This window comes from Platichthys flesus, chromosome 7 (genome assembly GCF_949316205.1).
Source record: "Platichthys flesus chromosome 7, fPlaFle2.1, whole genome shotgun sequence".
Taxonomy (NCBI): domain Eukaryota; kingdom Metazoa; phylum Chordata; class Actinopteri; order Pleuronectiformes; family Pleuronectidae; genus Platichthys; species Platichthys flesus.
In genome coordinates, this window is record NC_084951.1 from 23,388,096 (window position 1) to 23,408,487 (window position 20,392).

Sequence of the window (20,392 nt, forward strand, 5' to 3'; positions counted from 1 at the left end):
TGCAGTGAAAGCTTTTCTAAAATAAATGCTGTGATCATGAAAACTGTGTCGGTGTCAGAATCCAGAGAATGAACGAGTCAACGTGTCCTAAACAATTCTAAACCTTTATTTTTCTAACAAGAGTGAAAAGAAACAAAGGCAACATTAAAATGAAAAGTTTATACACAAACTCACGACAACTGTGTGTCTGCAATATCAATAATAATAATAATAATAATATAATTTGAACCCAGGAAACAAAACAATGTGTGACAAAGTGAGTTACAGTGAAGTTACCTTAATCTGCAAAGAGAGAGAACGAGGGAGGGGCGAGCGAGAAGGAAAAAAAGAGGTCGAGTCGAAAAGGAATAAAAAGATGGAGTCAAGAAGAAGAGCTTTTTAAAAAATGGAGGGAAGGGAGATGAGACAAAACCAGGAGGAACAGATATCCATTTTGGGAAAGTAGCACCAAAAACATTAATGCCTGTTTATAACACTTCCCAAAAGTTACTCTGTTTATTCAAAATGCATATCCCCTCAAAAAACGGCCTCAAACACAAGAGTCAATACAACTAAAAAAATACAAGTGTAACCACGGAGCTGTTTTCCAAGATCAGCCGTCAAAAAACCTGCTGTACGTCAGCGTCAGGGGAACAGAAGTGTCTAAACGAACCAAATAGCTTATCCGACGTCCAACCGGGGGGGTGGGGGGGGGGGTCAAGTGAAGTGAGACCTGCCGCTGCTGAGCCAGGCGTCGTCTGAACAAGCATGTAATACAATTGGGATAACATAGCATACTGACTGACCTCAGAGACAACTCTAGACCAATGAACAATCCTATTACGTTAAGTCCCACGTCGGTCCAACACAGTCTTTTAATATGTTTGACGGGGGAGGAGGTGGAGGAGGAGGGGGAGAAGGAGGAGGAGGAGGAGGAGGTCTGGGTAGGGACAGCGGGTCTGGAGGAGTAATGAATGAGAGGATGGAGTGTAGAGGAAGAGTCGTGGCTCTGTGTATGTCTGAATGGAGGGATGAGAAGGGGTGGAGGAGGGAGGAGGAGGAGGGGAGGGGGGGATGTCCTGCATCTTTCTATAATGACACGGTTTTCTGGCACAGAATGTTCTGTCCCTTCAGCTCCTCTGCAGATTCTTTCACACAGAGCTCCAGCGCTGACTACATCACAAAATCTGGGAAAGACAAAAATACATTTTTAGCGATTTTCCAGAAAATGAAAAAGAAGATACTTAAAGCAGAAGTATAATCAAGGGGCGCTCACCTCTCGTTTGGTCTGATCAGGTAAGTGAGGAGAGGGGCTGTGGCTGAGGGGACAGGTTTTCTTTGACTCCGAGGCGTCCAGTGACCGCTCGCCGGCCCCGTCCCCGCCTCTGTGGCTCTTCCTCTTCCTTTTGGAATCCTTGGCTCGGCTGCGACTGGTTCGTCTCTGCTCTTCCAGCTCGATCTGAGGGAGAGAAACAAAGACGACAGGACGTTAGAAAAGAAGCAGCGGAGGTGAACCAGCATCAGTAGAAATGTTACAATCAACACGTGGACTAATCTCTGCTTCAAAAACCAGACAAGTAAAACCTGTCAAAGTTTAGTGTTATAAAACATTTTCATACTGCCAAAACATTCCTCTTAAGAAAATTACCTTGAAATGGAGCGGAAGAAGCTCGAAATGCTAAAATAATTAAGACCTACTTTAAAGTGTTTAAGACACTCGGATAAGAAAAGGATGGATCATGTTTTACCTTCTTTGTTTTATCTTAAACTCAACAAGCTGCTGGTAGATCTGTATCTTCCAAACAGACATGATTGCATCATTGGAAAGTTAAGTTTATTTCCCAAAATGTGAAAAAAGCAAATGGTAAAGACATAGTCTAAAATTCTGTTCTTGAATTTAATGATGGATGTGTAATGTCTGACTCTGAATGTCGATACCCACGTAGGAAATAAATACATCATCTCAAAAAGCAGTTTTTCTGTTCCCCTGACCTGAATGAGTGTGTGCAGTGCGTCTCTAGGTGGAACAGAGGAAGCTTGGAGAACCCGGTGGATGATGTGAGTCTGGTCCAGAGACACCTCCAACAGGTCTCCCTCCAGCTGCAGCTCCTCAAGCTGGTTCCTGGTGGCTGAGGAAAGCTCCACCACCTTGCCCTTCAGTAAAGGCAGCAGGGGAAGCAGAGACCCCACACCTGTAACGTTTGACTTCTTGTTGATGCCATTTTCACATCCAGCCTGTAGGGACACAAGAGGGAAGACAGTCAGCAAACAGAGATTACATATTCAAATAAAGAGACGGAGGAAGCTGGTGTTAACCTGAGTGCCGTTGCTTTCCTTGGTTTTCTTTTTCGGTGAATTCTCTGCAGTCAGATCGATGACTCCATCCTCTCCCTCCCCTCCGTCGGAATCGGACAAAACTATGACGGAGCTCTTTTCTGTCGTCTTTTCCATGTCTTCGTCTTTCTCTGCTTTACTGTGCAGAGTCTCTTTGAGTTCCTGCAGCTTCTGAAGAGCCGGCTGCAGCTCGGACGCCTCCAGCGCCTCTTTAGCTCGACCCTGCCAGGTGATGGCCCTCTCTGTGAGACACTGCAGGGCCTCTCCTTCAGGGAGACGCACCGGCAGCCTCTGCAGGGCCACAAGTAATGCCAGGATAGTCTCCAGGCGAGGGCGCCGTGACCGCTGGCACTGCGGACACAAGAAACGCGCTTCCCAGTCCCACCAGCAGAGCGGGTTAGCCAGTGGTCCAGAAGAGGGGAGCAGGGAGGGGAATGGAACGCAGCCACCATGGAACCAGTCCTTACACAGGTGGCAGCGGAGCTGAGGGGCGCGGGGCTGCCCGGCGCACACACACACTGACTGAGGGGGGGCGGCGCGGGTGTGGTTACCATTCTCTTTTACAGAGTTCTCTGAGTGGCTGGATGTGTCTGTCTCCATGGGGTCGTCCCACCTCCCGTTCTCCTTGTTCTCCTTGCAACTTGAAGCTTTAAGTCCAGATTTACACATGTTCAGTTTCTGTAACCTCAGTAGTGCCTCCTTCTCCTGGTGCTCTCCCTCTTTGAAAGCCATCACCTAATGTCAAAGCACATATTAAGAGCAGGTCAACAAACAGTATTTAAGCATCTCAGAGCGATTACAAACACACAAAGTCACGTTCGGTAGACTCACAATCGCGGCAGGATCCCTCAGGTCCTGAGCAGAGAGGCCCAGAGTGTTGGTGTCAGAATCATCCAATATATCATCCAACGCCTCCGTCCCAGTTCTACTCTCTCTCCGTTTTGCACACGGACATAAAACCTGCAATGGCAACACTCAAGTTAAATGTCTGCTCTCATGAAGGACACCTTACTAGGAGCTGTTAAAGTGACATGTAATGGTGACTTAGGTACAAAGATAATATATGCTGCTGCTGTTGTTATTACAAGTTCAAATCTATTTCCCCATTCCCCAAGTCGCCCACCTCTAGCAGACTGTGCTGACTGCTCTTCTTCAGGAAGGTCTTGGTGGCCTTGTCCCTCCAGGAGTGTGCGCTGGCCACCTGCAGCTCCAGCTGCCTCAGCTCCTCCATGAAGACCGGCAGATCCCTTCCAATCGCCACCAGGCCCTCCAGGTCATCCAGACACGGGTAATGCTCCCCATTCTACAACAAAGATTAAAGATAACAATACATCAACATGAGGTACAATGTGTTTTACAATGTTTATTCAATTAGGCCCATGAAGAAAACAGCAGGTTTATTCTTCTAACCTGGATTTCCTCCAGGTCTGTGACCCAGGCGCGTGCTCGTGTGAGACAGCCCTGTAGAGAGAGAATGTTTGGAAGCCTGACCGGGATAAGCTGGGCCTCGTTCACTATTGCCTCCAGGGTGGAGAGGGGGTGTTTTTGGCTGGAAGAACAAAACATGACAAAGAAATCTTTGAAACGGGAACGTCTGGTTGTGGCATGACAACAATTCCTTGCCGCAGGTTAAGTGTAGAGAAAGGTATACGGTGTGACATCCCGACTGTCTCACCTTTGTTCGAGGCAGATTTCTGCTTTCTCCTCCCAACGCTCTGCGATTGTGAGCAGCTCCTGAAGCTCCCCCATGGCCGTCTCCACCGATACGCTCTGGGGCACACTGCATCCTGCCTGCATCAGGATCCTCAACACTTCCAACGTCACCTCCTGCCTCTCGCCTCCTTCTGTGCCCAGGGTGCGCCTCACCTCTGCCAGCCAGTGGCCCTGCTCCTTTAGGCCCTGAAGCGAATCACACTCTGGCACCACAACGGGCAGCTTGCCCCCCTCCTCTAACAATGTCTGCAATCGCTCAGGGGGCGGCGAGTCCCTCCTCCAGTCCCGGTCACTGACCAATGCTTGAGCCTGGCTCTGGAAGTCCTCCACTGTCTGCAGCATCGCCTTGAAAATCAGGGGATACTGATGTAAACCTTCAATGCACTAAATCAGCTAAGATTGTAAAGTTGATATCAAACAGAAATTAGTGGTTAAATAGTTTACTTAGAATGATTGACTGTGAGTTCTTCTTACCTGCATTTCCTCCAACTTGTTCATCACACAGGGCAGATTGTTCATCGTCTCTACCAACGACTTCAGCTCTGCCAAGGTCATCTTACTTTCACTGAAAGACAGCAAAGTGTGAGCGTGTGTAGCTGAACAGACGGAGGCAACATCCTCTCTGTGATCCTTCCTACCTGCTCTTTGACTTCTCCAGGAGCTCATTACTCGTCTGCTGGCAGCGCTCTATGTCTTTAAGGACTTTGTTGAGTTTCCTGAGAAGTTCGTTGTCTGGAAACTTTTTGTCCGACGCCTCCGTCTTCAGCGTTTCCAGGTCATTAATTCCTGCATTCGAAAGGGGGGTTACAGTTTGGCATGGTCGATATAAATTCAAAATATCAAGGCTGAAATAATGTTTAAGGGATTCAATCATAACGATCTCTCACCTATCTTGCTTCCCTCTTCTTGCTCAAGTGCCTCTTTCACTCTGTTGGCCCAGGAATCAAAAGACTCCGATCGGACCTTTAACCGGTGAAGCATGGCCAGCAACTCGTCCAGGGTATATCTGTACCTGTAAAGTGACGGGGAAACAAAAATATATAAATATTTAATCACAGAAGATTATACTGTGGTATATTATGGCCAAAAGGTATAAACCCACACACAGACACAGCTACAAGACAAGTGAATACCTGAGGTAGAGTTTTTCGGTGGGGCAGTTGCACAGATCCTGAGTGTGATAGAGACACACCAGCCGCTCGGGGCATTTCGAACAAGCCAAAGCAGAAAGGAAGCATGTGGTCTTGCACTTATCACACTGTCGCTCGTCGTCAGGCAGCAGCTCAAACGCCTCGCGCTCCGCTTCGGTGATGCCCTGCAGCAACATCACAGATGGTAGTGAGCGATCAGAGTTTAGAACGTGACAGAAACAGAACGATTTGATCGGGCTCACAACTAGTGAAGCTCTCCTTATGTAGCTCACCCGCTCCATCAGTCCCTTCCGCAGCTTCCTCTCCTCCTGAACAATACTGAACATTTCCCGGTGTGTGGCTGCGGCCAGGTTAAGATCTAGCTTCTCTGGGCTGGCAGCCATTTTACAGGTGAGCTCCTCGTGGGAGAATACACAATACCTCCTCAGACGGCGGTAGTGATCAATACAGGACCGGCCGGCAGGCAGCTGAGGGCGGGAGAAGCATCGATCTTAATCACGGAGTCTTGAATAATGTGAAATGATGACATGAGGGAGACGGTGTGAACAGACATACCCAGTCCGCAGTGCAGAAGTTGACAGCTTCGGCAAAGTTATATCCCTGATTGAAGCCGCTGTGGTAGGCTCTGGGGAAGGTGATGACGAACTCGCCAGCACACTGGTTAGTGCGTACAACCTGCAATCAATAAACAAAGAGGTAAGAAGGCTTTTTAATCAATCATGTGTCTGCTGTGTGCATGCGTGTTTGAGTGGGACACTGACCGGTACACCATGAGCCATGAGGATATTGGGGTTCATGATGGTCACCAGCTGGTGCAGGAGGTCAGGCTGAAACTCAAACAGCTCGGGCGTCTTCTTCTTCATCACCTCCTCAAGTCGCTCAGCTGCCACAGAGGGAACTCCGTACCAAGTCTTGGGTTCGCCCCTGGAAATGATAGATAGATAGGAAGTGAAACAGAGAGAGAGACAGAGAGAGAGACAGAGAGAGGTTACGGTTCATCGTAGTCTCTACATTAGAAACCTTGATCCTCCCTACATACAACAAGCGTTCTGTACCAGTGCAGGTAGTTGATGGAGTAGCTCCAGTGATCCTCGATGTGCCAGCAGAAAGCCGAGAACACCATGCCGACGTAAAGCCACGGCACCTTCATCCCAGAGATGTCTCCGTTAATATGGCACAGGAGTGACTGATCCAGGACGGGCATCACATTCAAGTTCCAGCCAGAGCGAGCATATTCCTGACAGAAGAGAGGAGCCAGAGCTGAAACTAACCACTGGACAATCTTTGTTCACTCACATCCTGTTACGTACATATTTTTTGGGAGTTTGCTTAGATTGTATGGATTCTGTCTCCACCCAACTAGTGAAAGGACCAGTCTATAGAATGATAATAGCGGGTCTGAACAAGAACATATTTACCTCCATGTAGAGGTCATATTTTCACTGCGTTTGTTTGTTCACCAGCAGGATTATACGAAACTACTGAACAGATTTCCATGGGAAGTTGGCAGAGGGATGGAACATGAGTCAAGAAACCAATTTAAGTTTGGGGTGGATCAAAGACTCTTTCTTCTTTAAGTGTGGTTTAGCCTGCCAGAAGTAAAGTGGACTGTTGGGCGTTATGCTCTCTAAGGAGAAATTCTGTTTTTTAAAGCATCACTGACTGGAGTGGGGATTAGTTGGTAGTCTTAAAGCCACATTGCATTACTGCATATTATTTATACCATATTTAAAACTGTACCTGTGCTTGACCTCTATCCAAATCTGTTAATCAAGCTTCCCCCCTTATCCAAACAGTTGCTGTTACAACAGAAAACAATGTAATACCTCCTCTTCCGTTGTGAGCTTCTTCTTGCCATTGTCCATCGGGAAGCCACTGCCGAACTCTTTGGAGTGTATATCTGCTCCGTACTCCACAGTCACGTCTTCCTCGATGCTACTGACCAACCTCCAGAACTCCCTTTCCACGAGCTCAGTGGGAACCATCTACACAGACAAGGATATAGAGATTAGTCACTTGTTTAAACAGCAGTAAAGGGGCAGAACCAGGCTTCATACATGTGCACTTACGTGGACAGGCATGTTGAAGTAATCTGCTTTGAAGGCGTCTGCCATTTCCCCAAAACTCTGCAGAGTGTACTCTCGTGTAGCTTGTTCAAAGCCGAATGCTTCTGCTGGCTTCTTGATCTCCTGAGATCCAACAGAGAAACGTTGTGGGTTAGAAGAAATCTAGCAAAGCTGAAGTAATGTTGTGAGCATTACAGACACACAGGAATGTGCTTAAACATTCGTTCTTACCTCTGCCACACACTTGGGACATCGCCAGTTGCCTTTGGGAGGATCAGTGAGGGGGGGCAGTAAACAGTGGGTGTGGTAGTTATCATCACAGCCATCGCACAGCAGGAGTTTCTCATCATCATCTCCCCGACCACACATTCGACACACAAACGAATCGACCTGTAAAACAGCAAGGAGCAGAAACTGTTGGTTTTAGGGACTGGAGCCTGATGAGTGATGGTGCAGACAACAGAGCGTCCTATCAGGACACTGCTAAGCTGCTCTAGCACAGATACAATTAAATGGAGTAAACAACCGAAATCATATTAGACTGACAAGTAATGAAGAGCACAGTACATTGTGCTCACTGCCAAATTAAATCAGTTGAGCGCTTTATCAAATTTTCAGAGATGCATTGTAAGAATGAGTGACACGGCCTCGACAGTCCCTGGAGTGGGTCTTCTGATCTACTCACGCTTTGGGGGTTGTTGAGGTTGCGTCGAAGCCTCATGGTCATTTTGGTGCACGGCTTCTCTGGATCGTCTTCCTCCGTGTCCTTGTCTTTCCCGTTCTCCGGTTCCTCCTTCTTCACTTCCGACTTAATGGTGATGCTGGGGGGAGGCGGCTGGGGACTGGATGTGGCCCCTTCACTCTGCTTCTCTGCAGGCGCCAGTGGCTCGGCTTTCACTGAGGGATCAACGGGCGCAGCCGCCTCTTTGACGGTGACAGTCTGAGGCAGCTCGTCTGAAAGAGGAGCATTAAGTGTTTAGAGTCAAAGGTTTTTAATTATCACAGAATAAAATGTTTACAGAACAGTCTCATCTAAACCAATGAAAAACTCTCCAATGACCAGATTTCATTTGAATGAGTCAATAGAAAGTTATTGCTTTAGCTGCATCGAATTCATTGTTGTGGTTCAGTGAGGCTTCCGTAAGTCCATATTTCTCATCCATCTAATAATTCCAGAATTGACTGTCTGTTTGTGGCTCACATCTCGAGAAACGTTCAACTTATCAGCTACACACTTGGCTTGTGTTTTGTTAAGGGCCCAAGGAAGTGCAGTGTAGAATTTGGACAATTAACAGGCATCCAGTTCTCCTTAGTAGTGGCTGGGACTCATCAACAGAATTGACGTTGTTGTCTTGTCTTTCATTGATGAGTCTGCAGTTTGTGTTTTTGTGTACTAAGTCAAGCTTCAGTGATCTTTGAATAAACAGGTGACCAGCTCTTTGTGCAGCAGCAGTGGTTTCAGCAGCTTCAGGGTTCTCTGGACTGAATCCAGCAGCCGGCCTTTACTCGCTGCTGCTCAATTACTGCAGATCACTTGTACAGCTTCAGAAATAAAGCTGCAACCAGCATTACCACAGGCCAAGTAAAAGAACAGACCTTTAACTGTAAGTGTCTGAGAAGCTGTTCAAATGAGTTTGCGGCCTCAGCACTTACCTTTCTTTCTTATGCCTTTATACCTCGCGACCAGCCCGAGCCCCATCATCTTAGGTCCAGCGCCGTAGATCTGTAGTTTCTTCAGCTCTGGGTTCTTCTCGATGTCTTCCTCTGTGGGTTCAGGCTGGATACAAAAAAAAGAAGTACAATTTCATTATTAAAAAGGGACAAACTGACGACAACTCCTCTACAGAGCACACAGAGCAAATAAAAGTCTGAGGCCAAATGCAGATCGACAAATGAAAACACAAGAGCATAGCAATGCATCACAAGAAGGGATTGTGCTGCGTTAGAAAGTAGGGAAAAGTTAGCCTACGTCACAGTGAAAGCTTAAAGGTTAAGACCCACCACCAAAACACACAATCACCAACAGTTGCAACCATACAATGGGTGTCCTTTAGGTTTTACTGACTAGGATTCCAGTTTTTATTAAATCCTGGTTGGTGTTAGTTGTATTCTATTGTTTGCATAAGAAAACAGTCAACAAAAGTTTCCCAGGTAATTTAGTCTGTCATCATAACTGACAATTTAATTAGGAAGTATGTTTTACTATGCAAACATACTGTTTAATGGCTGTTTTATTTGAATTGAACGTGTTAACAGTATGTACTTGTAAAAACTAAACTTTCTGGTCTTTAAAATGATAAGTAATTTACAAAGGCAGATAATTCTCCAGTGTATCTTTGCCTGAATTACTTTTATTCACAATGTGTGGAAACAGATCAGATCATATTTAAATAGCGACATTAGCTTGTAACACTGCATTGATATCTAAAATATTATAATTAGAATTCAAATGTTTTGTCAGTCGTTTCTCGTTTATATCTCACGTCAAACTTTTCCTGCTATTTTTTAAACCTCAATCTTGAAAATGCTCAGATTTGGCAAACTGCCTTTGCTGCACCCCCCCTCACCAAAGCAGAGTTGACGAGCGCATAACATCAGCGATGATATTTAAAATGTTTGAAAGCGTTTTACATTACACTGCCTAACATTCCTGTGACCTCATCCTCTCGGCTGGTGGAGAGAAGAGGAGCTGGTTTTCTCTCAAAAAGAACTCAACTCATTTCTTATACAGCACTAATTCAATTCTTTAACATTACACGCAATTAGTGTTCATTTTTAGCCCGCTCACTCACTGAGCTTCATATTGAATGTGGAAGTCAATCATTTTAATGCACTAATTAAAATTCAGTTCCCCTTTTATGTTTTGAAGCTGTGTCATGTTGTCAAGCTCTAGTTCTAGTTCATTGCAAACAGGTCTTAACATCACTTTCAGTAATTACTCAATAGAACTGAAAAGCAAAAAATAAAGCACAACAACATTCAGAACACATTTAAAAACAGGTTGGATCTGAAACCTTTGTCTCTAAAAACGCCTTTAGGAAGGTTCTTTTACATTGGAAGTTTAGTTCTCGTAATATGATCACTTTAAAAAACACTCCGACTTAAACCAAGAAACCAGATCACATTATTCATTAATATCTGTTTGGTTTTAACTTTGCTACTTTTATGCATTTAAGCATACATAACTCCTGCTCTCCAGTCATTGATATACATTTTCTGGTTACATAAAAAATATGTATTTAATCTGGCAACCAAGCTTTACAAGTGGGATGGGGACTGAAACCAGGGGATGGAAAAGTAGAACTTGATGATGGACGGCAAACAAGCAAACCTTGAGCAACCTGGAGGGGAACAACAATTACACACAATACTTTACCCTCTGTCTTCAGACTATGAAAACAAAAGCCTATGAAATTAACCCTACTAGGTTATCCTGTGTGAGTGCACCCCAAAAAAGCACATGCAGCCACACACTTAGCTGCTGTAGTGAGTTGAGAGTGAGGCAAATGAGCAGAGGCACACAGACAGCCCAGCAGTACAAGCCAAGTACAACCACAGAGAAAGTGCATCAGAGAGAGAGAAAAACGAAGAGCGCAACAACTGAACAGCTAGACCAGTAAAATGATAATAGTTTGAGATAAAGTTCATATTTAACATCAGTCTGCTACAACTGTGTCGTTTTGGATATCTGAGATCTGAGAATTCCCTTTTAATCTATAATATTTTGACTAAAGCTTCAATGACCCGGCTCCAAACACCTGTGTTCAACATGAGACGACATTCTCCCATATGTAATAACAGTTCTAGAGCCTGTTGTTGAAGAACAAACAGGGCAGGGAAATCCTCCTCTCTTTGTTCAGTGTCTGATCTAGAAATCAAAGTGCACATGTTGGCAACATGTCTGTGACAGTCATGTGACCTTTTTGTGGGTTGCCACCCGGTAAACATCAGACGTATGAGTGCATATGACTGCGGTTAGTAAGAATTAGCAAACAACGCGCTCAGAAGGGGTGAGGTGGTTTAGGAAAAGCGGCAGAAAGAGAGCGGCAGCGAGAGGTGAGCTCTTGTGCTCGAGAGGCAGTACCGCAGAGATGAGTTGAGAGCCAGTGGTGAGAGGATGTGGGGCCAGATCCTCTGGACCCTGCAAGGGGGAGACAATAACAGCAGCGATAAACTAAGACAAGAGGAAGAAGGGAGATGAGAGGGGAAGGGAGAGAGCCTGGAGAGAACACAGCTGGGTGTAGGAAAAGAAATCACCTGTACACATCATGAGACAAGGGTCATATATTTGATGGAGGATAAATCAAGTCCAATAGGAAACTTTTGTGGACCTCGGTACTAAAGTTTTGAGAAATCCATTAATGGTTTGATGCATTTAACATACATTTTGTTTACACTGCAGTCTGATAGACCAGCATGTTGACAGAAATGTATTTGATATTTTAATGAATTCCGCTTCTCGTTGAAGAGAATGTAAAGATACATTAAATTCTATATGGAAAGAAAATGCTGGTTCTGATCCGGACCGACACAGCACGTTACCACCAACAGATGATCGGTGATGTCGCACCAACATGATTTTTATGGAATGGCTGCGTTTATGAGAATTCTCCGTTGCTGAGAAGTAGGGGATTTTATGATTCTGAAACCAAGATCAAAACCATGATGCAGGTGGTGCACCCTGCTGAGTTTTACTTAATTTACTAGTATTGGTAATGATATTAGATCATTTTGGAAGTTGAGTAAAAATACGCTCAACTGTTACTGTCTTGTATATTTTATAAGTATTTAGAACAAAAAAAACAAAATGGACTGGATTTCATATAGATGTCGATTACCTATAACTATTTAGATACTTGTGTCACTTGTTTCAGTTACAGTGTAAATCATCTGGTTATAATCAAGTTATTTTGCTTTGAATTCAGCTTTAAAGTAAATATGCAAAACAAAAATCTATTCCAGCATAAGAAATTAATCCACTAGCAAAAGTATGATGAGCAGATCAGTAAAACCTGCGGGGGTTGTCAGGGTAGAAAATGAAGCATCATTAGCTTGCATGTAACAAGCATGAGATGATAAACTGGTCCATTCACTGTGCTGCTCACTGGCAACATTTCTTTATAAAATAAAAGTGTCTCATGAAACAAATGGTTGTGTGTCTTTTTTGGGATGAAAAAAGATGGAAGAACCCAAGCATAGAACAAAATAAGCAATGGAGCAGAGGGGAAATGGCAGAATTAAGCAAAGCAGCAGGGCAGGACGGAGAATAAGCAAGCTGGGATGTGCTAATGTGAAACCTCACTTTTACCTGACACCTGTGCAAAGGAGCACATGGATAAACACATCAAAACTCTTAATATCAACACATAAGGAGCTTTATTCCAGGTTGATTGGTGGCTTGACTCTTTGTTAGCCTACAATGATGCAGCCTGTCACTGTTCGCATGACCCCGATCAGCAGACAGACCATAAACTATTAAATTATGCTAAATCTTTTCAAAGTAAACCTCCTGTAAACAGATTTTTATCCTGGAATTACAAATCTGATTATTCAGAGTAAAAGAAACACTGTATTCTGTGCACTTCCCTGGAAACCGTTGGAATGAAAAGACAAACCCTTGTTTTCTTTGTGTACTGTAGACATTTTGGTTTGACATCAAAAGATGAATTTGAGAGTTGAGAATTTAAGCTTTAATTTCCTGGCATTTCCACACATCTATGTGTTAAACAGCTCAAGACATCTCCTCGTGCTGGGACCCACCCATTCTTGAAGTGAGGCAACGGTGCACCTTCTAGACTGAAAGGGTGAATGTGTACTCTTGGTTTTAGACTTGGGTTTCAAAGTACTTTTGTCGTTGAAAAAAAGAATAAACCAATATGAAGACCAGTGAACTGTGGGAGAAAAGATGGTTGAAGCTGCGGTAAAAGCATTGAAACGATACCAGGAAACAACAGCTGAGATTGTGAACTCTTGTTTCATGTTCATCTTTGGCCTTAAACCCACATGTCTTCAGTGTAAAACTACTAAAACAAAGGCTTTGACCCTTCAACATTTTGAAGGTATTGTATTTTAAAACCAACCTAATGACAAGACTGCTATTATTGAGAGTCAAATACAGACATTATCAACAGATGTGGGAACAAAACATCTGCCATGTTCTGGAGAGACAACAAGCCCCAGTGAGGAAGAGGGGGCAACAGTTGACTGAAACTTAACCAGGTGCCACACAGAACAACAATAATACTATTTACATAAAGACGTATTAGCAAAACACATTGTGTAAAGTGTAATTTTATAAGAATTAAAGTAAACTACCCTGTGTAATCTAAAGGGGTTTTTGCTAAGAATCTCATTCTTAAATGAGATTCTTAAATTATCATTTAAGAATCTCACATAAGATTCTTAAATGATGTTTGACGATCCTGTGGGAAACCATCACTGATGAAGCATGAGAACAGTGTTACTGGTGAGAGGTGCTTGACCGATCCGATATTATTTAAAGTTGCAAAATAAACAAACAAATACTTTTCTAGGATTGATTTTAAGAAAATGTCACCCAACAGCAAAATAGGTTACTTCAATACACTGATTGACCAATAGGATAGATACGCTCACTCACATCAGGCTGGCATCTGTTTGCTCTGCGCCCGTAACTGATGATTTTGGATGGCTGCACCGACTGTCGCAGGGGGATGGAGTGAGGCTTGTACTCTTTATCCACTTCTTCACCATCATAGTGCTTTGGCTTGCAATTCTGAAATGACATAAAGAGGGCTCTCATGAGAACACGTCCATACAAGGGACATATAACATAGCACAGTAAGATTCATTTGTCATTTGCTTTACACAGATCAGTTTCTTTTGAATGTCCTCTATTTATTGAGATAGGAATGTGTATTATACCGGCAGGCTGGCACCCGACTGGGACACTTCGAAGGGGAAGACGATCCTCTCGTAGTGGGAGCGCAGCAGAGAGCCGATGTTCTTGCCTGGAGGGTAGCCAAGCCTCTGGGCCACCCGAGCCCAGCGGCGCTCCTTACAGACCATCTCAAAGCCCCCCTCACCCGTCACAATCTGGAACAAGATGGAGCGTTTCAGCAATCACAGAAAATGAACTAAAATATACATTTCTCTGAGTTCAAACTCACCTTTGACAGGCTGAAAAGATCGAGGATGCGTCTTTCAATATGGGGGATTTTCAACGAGGACGCCTGGACTTCCCAAAACCTGGCGATGCGGTCCAAATAATTAAGCTTTACTCTGGTCTCCGCCTAAAAAAAAGATGAATAAGGGACAACAAAGTTTACTCCGGTCAGTTCCATGACAATCTTCAACCGTCAACGTTATGGGAAATAAAGACAAACTTACCTCAAGCTCATTGAGCCTTTGCATGCGTGGTGTGAAGCGAAAGGTGTCCAACTCCACTGAAAACGGTGGCTGCCAATCCTATATGGGAGCAAAGACACTAATGAGTAAGCCTATATGCTAAAAGAAACTTTAGTAACAACTGCTTCAATGTCGAATACTATCATTGAGGGAGCTTACTAACAACAGCAAATGAACATTGGAGATTAACACGATTGTGAGCTTAACCCTGGTTTAACTCAGGCTTTCAGGCTCACAGACTTGGCTCAGCTTTAACCAGGGAGGTTCACCAAGGCCTCCAACTAAGTGACCAACACACTATCAACAATTAAAGAACCACTTCTCACCAATCAACTCTGAGGGCAATGCACTTTCTACCAGTTCTTTATTTGTAAATACATACAAGTGCAGAAACAATCAAATCAATCAATCAAATTTTATTTGTATAGCCCATATTCACAAATTACAATTCATCTCATAGGGCTTTAACAGGGTGTGACATCCTCTGTCCTTAACCCTCAGCAAGAGTAAGGAAAAACTATTAAAAACCCTTTTAACAGGGTAAAAATACGTAGAAACCTCAGAGAGAGCCACATGTGAGGGATCCCTCTCCCAGGACGGACAGAAGTGCAATAGATGCCACGTGCAGGAAAACATCATCAAGATTAAAGTCTTCAAGATTAAAGATTAAAGTCTCTAGCAGCATTTGATGAGGGGAAGCATCCTGAAGGACAACCCCAACAGAAGGGACGAGTTGATAATCTACAATTCTTCAAATCGTTTTCAGTTTTCCATGTAATCATCTGCGTCCTCTACTGCAAATAGCTTCACTTTTGTTTTATTCTGTAAACTCTTGTTAATACAGTATTGTACTTGTTAGAGCTGGTAGCCAATCAAAATGTTCAAGGGAGAAGCACCAAATTCAATTTATGGAACAAATATGCAACTGAAACTATGTATAAACCATGTTTTGGAGTTGTAGGTGTACAGGAAAACTTTCTTTTAGTTGTAGATTATTAATTTGTTTTTGTTTTTGCATATTTAATTCCCTGCAACATTATTTTGCCTTGTGACAGCATAAAGATTTGTGAGAGTTATTTATGTGGTGTCATCTAAAACGTAGCATTTTGTGGAAATTGAGCTAAACTAAATTAATTTTAAAGAACATTTGCCAAAAATTAAACCTTACCCTTTAACCTTTACAATATAAAACATCATCACTTCAGTTTATTCAGCAGAAAAGTCTGAAAATGTGTTATCATTTGTGCGTTCATTCTTGAATGATGGCCAAAATCCCTGTTCAGTATGACCTTGACCTTGGATTAAAAAACATCTAATCACTTCATCCTTGAGGCAAAGTGAACATTTATGACAGATTCTAAGAAATGTTCTTAAACTGTTCCTGAGAATAGGACCGAAGCACAGACAACTCAATAACACCTCTGGTCACAGCTGTCACGGAGGAATAATGACATGATGCTCACGTTCAGACCAAGACGACACTTTAAACTGTCGAACTGGTTATTAAACCTGCTTGAAGAAAGTCTGTGATGTGCAGCAACATTGTTCAATGGAGTGATATTACGTTCAATAAATAACATCGAAGAGTGCATATACACAACCCTTCTGTATTTGCTCAATGAATCTTAAGGTAGCTGAGCATAGATTCATCTGATCTGCCAAATGTGGTGAATTTGCGACCTTTGCGTCCAGGGCTCCACCTGATGAGTCGAACGTTCACAGGCCGAGTGTGTGAATGCAGTTATTATTATTTCTATTGTTTCTACTTTTAAAAGCAGCCTGAGAATGCAAAACGTGAAAATGGATTTCTACTGTCTCCAGATTCATGTACCCTGGGCCTAATGCTTCCTGTGCATGGAATATGCTACACATTGAAAACAGAGCAGGCAATTTATTTAACACAAACGAAGCATAAGAAAATATTTACTTGTGGGGGTCGGATTTTGCAGATTCCAGACTTCTCTGCAATTGGACGTATCTTGGCGATGTAGCCCAGGGGATCCAGAAACTCCTCCCATGTCGGCTCAAATACTGGACACTCCGGAGGAGGGACAAACTCTTCCCCTTCCATTGCCCTGACAAAGGGAGGTGGACAAGGCACATAGAGGTTAATAACAACACGTAGATGACACAACTTACACAAGATTGCGAATCTGATCTTTACTTCCTGGAGAACAACTTTAAAATCTAACAAAGAATTTAGTCACTTTCTTTCATGACCTCTTCATACAATGGGGAAGTTCACAGGAAGAGTAAGTGCAGTGACCAGCAGTTTGCCTTCAGCCTTTCATAAACTACATTTTCATAACACAAGTATCACAATAGATGTTCCTAATGACAGCAAACTTTATAAACAAAGTAAATGAAATGTCAGCGACAAGGAAAACAAACCAGTGTGTGAAACATTTCAGAGCGTATCAAAGAGTATAAAGAAAAGTTTCTTCATTTGTTTACGCTCGATGAAGCATAACTTCCTGTCTGGGCACAGTTACAATGTTCCTCAAACATTTCCCTGTTAAGCTCTAATAACGGATTATAAAAGTTTGAAGTAGAGGCCAATAAAAAGAAACAGAGATTCCCAGGATGAGGTGGTGGTTTTTTGGTGAGGAGGGTCATCCAAGTGGTCATTATTAAACCCCCCCCCATCCCCATCCCCCAACACCAGACACAACAAAACATCTGCCATGCTCTGGAGAATCGACAAGGCCCAGTGAGGTAGAGGGTGCAACAGTTGACTGATGCTTCACCAGGTGCCACACAGAACAACAATAATACTATTTACATAAAGACGTATTAGCAAAACACATTGTGTTAAGTGTAATTTTATAAGAATGAAAGTAAACTACCTTGTGTAATCTAAAGGGGATTTTGCTTATATTAAAAAAGGTCACACTAATAACCAGAAGAACTCCAGTGGCCTGGATACCATCGCCCTGATTCTTCATGGTCTCACAGACAAACAATGGCGTGGAGGCCATGAACCCTGAGGAATCGAAGGCCAGGAAGACATCACCACAAGCGGGGGGGGGGGGGGGGTAAAACCCCTTAGCTTTGAGACAAATTACCACAATAACCCACGAGTCACACAACCCCCCACTGAGGTGTCCCAAGAAGTTAAACATCCTCCAGCAACTGTTAGCGACTAGCGGCTCAAACTTGGAACAAGTGGCGTGAAAACTACGCTTACCTTCCGGCCGCAGCAACAACAAGACACGGAAAGAAAAGTAAAGTGTCCCCCCCCCCCCGTCCACTCGCTTCTGGTCGGGTGTACCAGTGTCTCCCCCGGGGTCAGTCCCGAGCTCTATGTTGTGTCTATTGTTCCATCTATAATCACAAGCGAGTCAGGCTAGCGTTAGCATCGAGGCCTCCCGTGCTCAGCCTCCCACGGGTTTAGGTGAGCGAGCTAGCGCTGGTGTGGCTAACGTGGAGTGGGTGGCTGAGGAGGCTAAGTCAACAAACCAGGCGAGACAACCCGTTCCCCTGCTCGAATCTAACCCGGCTAACACGACAGCTAACTCGGCGCTAACCATATAGTCGTCCGTGGTAGACAAACATCCATATGTGCGGTTATTTATAGGAAAACGCTGTGGTGACTGACCCGCAGACACCTCGATGTCCCGGGGTACGATGGGGCTTGGTGGCCGCGCTGCTTCCTCTGTTGTTGTGATGTTGCCTGGTGGTTAGCTAACGGTGGCCAGCTGTGCTCGGTCCGTTCGGCCAACTGCCGCTGCTAGCGAGGTTGACCCGAGATTCAGCCTCGGTTCTCCATCGGCTCCGGTCGGCCGAGCGACTCGGGCTCAGAACGCGGGCGACACGGGTTCGTTTAATGGTGATACGAGGGTCTCGGACTCTATCAGTCGGGTCGTGGATCAATCATTCCCCGATCAATGTTATCACTCGCATCGGGCCAGGCTATCTTTCTTGACGAGACGCCATCTTAGTTTTTCTCACGACCGAAGCACAACCTCGAAGCTCCACAGCACGTACCTCACGTTTACTCCCTGAAAGTAGTGCACACGTACACACACCGGAAACGACGCGATCAACTAGAGAGGCAGGATTCCAATAGAACTGTAGATGCATGATTATAAAAGAGCTTTGGGGATGCATGGTTATAAAAGAGCTGTAGAGCTGCAGGGTTTTAATAGCGCTGTAGAGGTGCATGGTTATAAAAGACCTGTAGATGTGCATGATTATAAAAGAGCTGTAGAGCGGCATGGTTATAAAAGAGCTGTAGAGGTGCATGGTTATAAAAGAGCTGTAGATGTGCATGATTATAAAAGAGCTGCAGAGATGCAGGGTTTTAATAGAGCTGTAGAGTTGCATGCTTATAAAAGAGCTGTAGAGCTGCAGGGTTTTAATAGAGCTGTAGAGTTGCATGATTATAAAAGAGCTGTAGAGCTGCAGGGTTTTAAAAGAGCTGTAGAGTTGCATGATTATAGAAGAGCTGTAGAGCTGTAGGGTTTTAATAGAGCTGTAGAGGTGCATGGTTATAAAAGAGCTGTAGAGCTGCAGGGTTTTAATAGAGCTGTAGATGTGCATGATTATAAAAGAGCTGTAGAGCGGCATGGTTATAAAAGAGCTGCAGGGTTTTAAAAGATCCATCAGCACATTAGTGTCATCTTAAACATTACTTTAACATTACTGCTCGTCTTTTAAATCTTTCTTAAAGACACATTGTATTGGTGTGCTTTCTCATAGAGTTCTGATCTTGTTGATTATTTATTTTTAATTGATCATTAGACTATAAACAGCATATCACTACTTATTATATTTCGGTGAAGTTACACCCATATATAAATTGTGCAATTGATGATGCTACCTGAGTCTGCCACACAAAGCCAGAGACAAACGTGTTGCTTTTAAATTCTAAACTAATCTAAAACTTGCCAGCACTTTCTGCTGAGTATTGGCTTTTCATCAGCTGTGGTGATTAACCCTCTGGTACAGGTGGAGGTGTCCACAATATATATAGCACATACCAGATGTTATCATATTGTTCTATATATTAATATTTTGCACAGTTTCTGCCCAAATATGTATATCAGTCAATATGTGCATATATATATATATGCATATATGTGTGGACGTCTATTTAAATATTTCCTTATACATTATATACAAATACAGTTTACATTCTTATCCTGTGCCACTGTGCTTTACTCAAGTATGTTTCTCTACAAATCATTTCTCTCTGTAGTGAAAGGCTTATATTATGAACATATTCCATTTTTTGAATATGTACTTGAGTTTTATTTCATTTATATTTGATATTTGTACCTGTTCCCTTGCCTTCATCATTTTGACTATCTGCTGCTGTAACCAGTGAATTTCCCTTGATTGGAGCGATGGGACTTCAGTGACATAAATCCCATTTTTCTCATTCCAGCTAATTAAATCATGTGAAATTACCATTGAAATATTATATTATTTGATGAAAAGTCCTCCTTTACAATCTTATAGACTCATGGTAGATAATCAGTGTATTGTATTTCTCCTTATCACTGTGACACTGGACACTGAGCTCCTCATGCGTGTGTAACTTGATTGCAATAAACAAGGAGATAGTGTGTCTCAGTGTCTTGGACCAGTGTTCACCAGACACTATAGTGAGCTGACTCAGCAAAAATGTCAACAGTTTGTGTTATTAAATTTTATATAATTATAAGTGTGATATATTGTATTTATTGTACATCTCTAATGTTTAGCTGAGATTTGCCCAATGTGGACAACAAATATATCCTTGATCCTTAATTGTTTTGA

The 20,392-nt window shown here is 43.4% G+C and overlaps 1 protein-coding gene across 3 annotated transcripts; it reads right to left on the reverse strand.

Moving 5' to 3' along the window:
* Window positions 1-85: 85 nt before the first annotated feature.
* kdm5c (lysine demethylase 5C) lies at window positions 86-18,588 on the reverse strand. Of its 3 annotated transcripts, none has more exons than XM_062391317.1 (28): window positions 18,228-18,588; window positions 16,557-16,704; window positions 14,612-14,689; window positions 14,392-14,514; window positions 14,147-14,317; window positions 13,863-13,997; window positions 11,328-11,384; window positions 8,897-9,020; window positions 7,929-8,197; window positions 7,475-7,633; window positions 7,247-7,366; window positions 7,004-7,162; window positions 6,233-6,414; window positions 5,939-6,101; window positions 5,733-5,852; window positions 5,450-5,644; window positions 5,160-5,341; window positions 4,914-5,038; window positions 4,665-4,812; window positions 4,501-4,591; window positions 3,989-4,371; window positions 3,724-3,862; window positions 3,437-3,616; window positions 3,145-3,273; window positions 2,296-3,048; window positions 1,972-2,214; window positions 1,256-1,438; window positions 86-1,166 (listed from the first exon to the last, which is right to left on the reverse strand). In XM_062391317.1, the coding sequence occupies exons 2-28, from the start codon at window positions 16,698-16,700 to the stop codon at window positions 1,158-1,160; spliced, it is 4,764 nt and encodes a 1,587-aa protein (XP_062247301.1). In that variant the 5' UTR covers window positions 16,701-16,704; window positions 18,228-18,588; the 3' UTR covers window positions 86-1,157. The 3 variants fall into 3 exon arrangements, with proteins under 3 accessions (XP_062247301.1, XP_062247302.1, XP_062247303.1); XM_062391318.1 differs by lacking the exon at window positions 18,228-18,588 and adding an exon at window positions 17,817-18,214; XM_062391319.1 differs by lacking the exon at window positions 11,328-11,384.
* Between the last annotated feature and the right edge of the window lie 1,804 nt (window positions 18,589-20,392).

What these genes read in the sequence shown, in the direction of transcription:
- kdm5c (XM_062391317.1), bottom strand. Translation starts at nt 16,700, where the DNA reads ATGGAAGGGGAAGAGTTTGTCCCTCCTCCGGAGTGTCCAGTATTTGAG. An exon ending in CAGACCTGGAGGAAATCCAG is followed by an intron (nt 3,617 to 3,723) that starts GTTAGAAGAATA and finishes TCTTTGTTGTAG; the next exon opens with AATGGGGAGCATTACCCGTG. An exon ending in TGAGGGATCCTGCCGCGATT is followed by an intron (nt 3,049 to 3,144) that starts GTGAGTCTACCG and finishes CTTTGACATTAG; the next exon opens with GTGATGGCTTTCAAAGAGGG.